Here is a 4,731-nt window from a genome sequence, read left to right on the forward strand (position 1 = left end):
AAAAACTGGCCAGCCTACTAAGCCCTATGGGCTTCACCAGGGTCCAACGAAGTGACTGACATGTCAGGGACACACAGCTGGTGACAGGGTTGGGACCAAAGTTTGAATCGTTCTACTCCAAACCGAGCCCTAGTTTAATCCTCTGCAGGTACCCACAACCCGGAATCTGACCCGAAAACTGCCTAAATACGTATTTCCCCCCCAAAGTCATAATTTCCAAGGAATCTGCATTTTGTCAGACGCCCCAATGATTCCCACGCATTATTGGCCAGTTTGAGAACTCGGCTATGCACGTTCAGGCCCCGCGAGCCTCTCACAAGGTTGGCAGGGGCAATAGGGGCCTGAACCCCGCCCACTGGTGACGACGCGTTCCCCCGGCCTCTACTCAAAGGTCTGTGGGACGGGTCGCTGCGCCCCCTCGCGGCCGCCGGGGAAGGTGGCCTGGGGCTCCGCTGTTCCAGGACTTCGAGCGGGGACCTCGCGTACCCGATCTGGGAGTAACGCGAGGGAGCGACGCCGGCAGCTCGGAGCAAGGAGGCGTTCGTCCGATTATGAAGGTTGTCCGTGCCCTGTGACCAGGCGTTGAAAGGTCGCCCCCGCTTGGTCCCCGGAGCGCTGCACTGGACGTGAGGGCCCCGCCCGCCCTGCGCGCGTCATCCTTGTGTGCGCAGGCGTGCAGGGGCCGCGCAGCCGCCATTGCTCTCCTGCTGCCGAGCGAAGCGGCCTGTTAGTAGAAGTCCGCGAGCGCAGAAGGAAGGGTGAGTGCAGCGCCTCGAGGACAGCGGTCTGGGGCTGCAGGGACTGCACATTCGGGGCGGGGTTTCCCGCCCAGGCCTGCTCCACTGGAGCAAGGAACGACAACCCCCAAAATGCACTGCGTTGCAGGGTTGCGCGAGGCAGTGACGTAAAGGGTCTTGGCCGCTACCATTTTCTATGGGGGGACGCGGTGCAGAGGGCTGATGACGCGTTCCTCTTGCCGCTAGAGGGTCACTGGAGGTCAGTGTGCCCCATTCTCAAAGCGCCTTGGGAACCTTCCTGTTTGATCAATTTAAACTGGCGATCTATTTATCCTTAACTGCAGATATCTGCGTAGTCTTTATTTTGAAATAATCTCGAACTTATAGAAAAATTAATTAATTTTTTATAAAGTATAACCTTTATAAAGTATAACCCGTATAACCTTTGATAATTTAGTTGCAGATACAATGATCCTTAGCGTCTACATTTAGACGTATATAAGGGTGTATTTTCTAAAAACAAGGACATTTCCCTACGTTCAAAATCAGGAAGCATTGATCAAAACTATTATCTAACTTGTCCATGTTTAAATGCTTCCAGTTGTCCAAATAATGCCCTTTATTGAAACTACCTTTTTCTTGGCCTACGACCCCAGGAACACACGTTGTATTCAGCTGTGCTGTCTCTTTAGTCTCCTTCAGTCTGGAACAGCCCGCCAGCTTCCTTTGACTCTCATGACTTTGATACTTTTGAAGATTCTTGGCCAGTTGTTTTGTAGTACTTAGTTTGGGGTTGTCAGATTTTTTACCACCGACTGTTTTGGGCATAGGAGGTGCTGATCAGAGTCCTTATTCAAAGGCTGGGGGTGTGTCTTGGGTGGCAGAGTAGGACCAGTGAATGACCAGGCACACCAGCCTCCAAACATGCTGCCTGATCCTGCTAGACCAGACTCTTTCTGTGTTTGCCTCCTCTGTAGGGGTTTCATGCTCATCTCACCGAGGTTTCTGGCTTCCCTGTAGCACCCACCCTGGAGCCATGGTCCATGCCTTCCTCATCCACACCTTGAGGGCCCCACAGGCCGAGGACATGGGATTTTGCCGAGTGCTCTACTCCTGCGTTTTTGGTGCTGAGAATCTACCCGATGACCCACGGCCACATGGTGCTGAGAGAGACAGGCTCCTCCGCAAGGAGCAGATTTTGGCTGTGGCCAGGTAACCACACAGCCCAGCCCAGCCCCACACCTTCATTGAATGTACTATGCTGGATATAGGTTTTTGGAGTGGAGAAACAGGAGGACTAAGAAACAGAGGGAAAATTTTAGAGTAGCATTTTCCAAAGAGTCTTCCACAGTTGTTCACAAGTGTTACATGAAAAAGGGTTACAGAAAATATGAATAATAATGCTATTATTAGGTTGGTGCAAAAGTAATTGCGGTTTTTATAGTTTTTTTTTTTTTTAACCTTTTAAACCGCAATTACTTTTGCACCAAGCTAATACTATTACTATTATAGGTAGTGTTTATTGAGCCTGAATTATGTGCTAAGCATTTATGTTCTGAGCATGTCATATATAGTAACTCAGTCATTGTAACAGTGTTTTGAGGTAGGAACAGCTATTGTTCCCACCTTACAGATAAGTAAACTGAGGTACAGAGTTTCTGGAACTGCTCAAGGTTATGCAGCTAGAAAACAGAGCTTGGAATTGACTGTAGGCAGGCAAACCCTAGTACAGATTAGATATACTTTGTAGTACAGGACTTCTCAGGGCCGTTAACGTGCCTGTAGACTTTGTAATCTCTAAGGAGGAGAGAAAATGTGGTACATGGGAACTCTTTATGCCCAGAGCCTGGGATCCACAGAGCACAAATTAGGAAACACTGTTCCAGATGGGGTAGCTGGCCTTGGACCTTCCCATTCCAGATGGGGCCAGCAGGTGCCAGAATCTCCTGGTACCTCTGTGTTCTGGGTGGTAGATTAATACTCTGGGGCAGTCCTGTGCCCGCTTCCTGCCATCCCCTTGTTCCTCTGGGCCTCCGCCCCCTCTTGTGGCACAGAAAACCAAACAGATACCTTTAAGACCAGCCTGTGCACAGCCCAAATTGGAAAGCAGTTCAGAAGGGATCAGAGAATGCTTTCAAAAGCCTGGATGGCCAAGTGGAAGGTCTTTTCTTTTTTATTTGGAGAGGGTTGCAGGATGGGATGAGGGTGGAGAGGTTGGATGACCTGGGCTGGATGTGGCTTTTACACCACTTCTCATCGGTTGCTTTTCTTTATGTTGAGAAGACCTCTGTAAAGCAGGTGGGTCAGGATCTTCTCCTGGTACCCTTTTCCAACCCAAGGAGCCATGTTCAAAACCTGCCTTCTCTTGGCCACACTGAGTGCAATGGTTCAGGGCCTGAAGTCTGGAGCCTGGATTCCTGTTCCAGCTCACACTTCCTTCTCTGTGGCCCTGGGTATGTCACTTAGGCTCTCTGGGGCTCAGTTTCTACATCCGAGATACGGGGATAATGGCAGCTCCCAGCCCTAGGGGTGATCATGAGGATGACAGAAGTTGGTGACTCACCCACTTTCCACAGGCAGGTGGAGTCCATGTGCCAGCTGCAGCAGCAGGCATCCGGCCGGCCCCCTACAGACCTGCAGCCCCAGTCCTCAGATGAGCCAGTGCCCCTGCATGAAGCCCCACATGGGGCCTTCCGCCTGGCGGCAGGGGACCCGTTCCAGGAGCCTCGGACAGTGGTGTGGCTGGGTGTGCTCTCATTAGGCTTCGCTCTAGTGCTGGACGCCCATGAGAACCTGCTGCTGGCTGAGGGCACCCTTCGGCTGCTGGCTCGCCTCCTCCTCGACCACCTCCGGCTGCTGGCCCCCGGCGCCAACCTCCTGCTGCGAGCTGATCGCATTGAAGGCATCCTCGTCCGCTTCCTGCCCCATGGGCAGCTGCTCTTCCTGAACGACCAGTTTGTCCAAGGTCTGGAGAAAGAATTCAGTGCTGCCTGGCCCCGCTGACCCCTCACTGGGATGGGACTTTCCGAGAGGGCAAGGAGGGAGCATGGGGATGTTGGAACGCTCAGCCAGGTGAAACTTGGCTTTTGCTTCCTGCCCCGCCTGCTCCCAGCTCTGGTGTGCTGCCACACCCAGGACAAGTGGATGGGACAAGGTGGCAGAAAAGGTGGAAGGGAGGAATCTCAGGGAGCTGCCGCATGACTTACTCAGACTGCTGCTGTGGGCCAGCCCTGCTTGTCTTTAACCCTACTTTCTCCCATCCCCACCGGCGATCCCCAAACAGCCCACCAGCCCCGAGTGCTGGGGCAGGAGGAACAGCTACCTGGAACTCAGCCCACCTACTTCTTCCAAAGCCAGTCATTGCAGTGCAAAAGGAGTCTGAGACTCCCAGGTGGGGGATCTGGCCCCTGCCTTTGCACCCACTTAAGCAACATCGTCAACAAGGATTTTGTCGGTGAGGACCTGCTTGGTGTCCAGCCCCACCACAGTTCACAGATGTGTCAGTCGTTCACCAGGGGAAGATTCTGTAGGTCCTTTTGGGCGCAGCCCATGCCCATCAGGCCGCTTTGAGAGAATGATGGGCTTCCCTGGTCCCCAGGGAGAGAAAGTGCCGTCAGATGGGTGCAAGAGGTCTGGCCTGGATGATGTTATTGTTTTCATTTTGAATTAAAAGCACCAACTGTGTGATTTCACCCTCTATCTCTGTGAATATGATTAATGCATATGCTGCTGCAAGTGAGCGCCTTTCTGTACGGTTCTGGGCTGGGTGTTTGAGCCTTTGTGGTTAAGGTTACCCCCTCTGTTTCCTTATGTGCCTCCTTTGGATGGTAGCACTTGCTTTCTCTACCACAATGTGGTGATTTGGTGTAGATTCCTGAGAAGCAGAGCCTGACATAAGGGTTAGGTGCAAGCGGTTTATGTGGGAGGTGATTCCAGGAAGCACTGGACGGGAGGTAGCCCATACAGATGCATTATGGGGGGTGGGGGGATAGGG

General features: G+C 52.5%; 1 protein-coding gene across 3 annotated transcripts; it reads left to right on the plus strand.

Moving 5' to 3' along the window:
• Window positions 1–388: 388 nt before the first annotated feature.
• On the plus strand, window positions 389–4,515 carry AP5S1 (adaptor related protein complex 5 subunit sigma 1). Of its 3 annotated transcripts, none has more exons than XM_033095508.1 (3): window positions 389–758; window positions 1,715–1,949; window positions 3,314–4,512. In XM_033095508.1, the coding sequence occupies exons 2-3, from the start codon at window positions 1,774–1,776 to the stop codon at window positions 3,738–3,740; spliced, it is 603 nt and encodes a 200-aa protein (XP_032951399.1). In that variant the 5' UTR covers window positions 389–758; window positions 1,715–1,773; the 3' UTR covers window positions 3,741–4,512. The 3 variants fall into 3 exon arrangements, with proteins under 3 accessions (XP_032951399.1, XP_032951401.1, XP_032951400.1); XM_033095510.1 differs by having other exon boundaries at window positions 392–758; window positions 1,758–1,949; window positions 3,314–4,515; XM_033095509.1 differs by lacking the exon at window positions 389–758 and adding an exon at window positions 796–996 and having other exon boundaries at window positions 3,314–4,514.
• The last annotated feature ends 216 nt before the right edge of the window (window positions 4,516–4,731 follow it).

This window comes from Rhinolophus ferrumequinum, chromosome 23 (assembly GCF_004115265.2).
Source record: "Rhinolophus ferrumequinum isolate MPI-CBG mRhiFer1 chromosome 23, mRhiFer1_v1.p, whole genome shotgun sequence".
NCBI classification, from domain to species: Eukaryota; Metazoa; Chordata; class Mammalia; order Chiroptera; family Rhinolophidae; genus Rhinolophus; species Rhinolophus ferrumequinum.

Bases quoted from the DNA above. Each gene is read 5' to 3' on its own strand.
- AP5S1 (XM_033095508.1), top strand. From the start codon at position 1,774: ATGGTCCATGCCTTCCTCATCCACACCTTGAGGGCCCCACAGGCCGAG. The intron at 1,950-3,313 runs GTAACCACACAG...CACTTTCCACAG, and splicing joins CAGATTTTGGCTGTGGCCAG to GCAGGTGGAGTCCATGTGCC.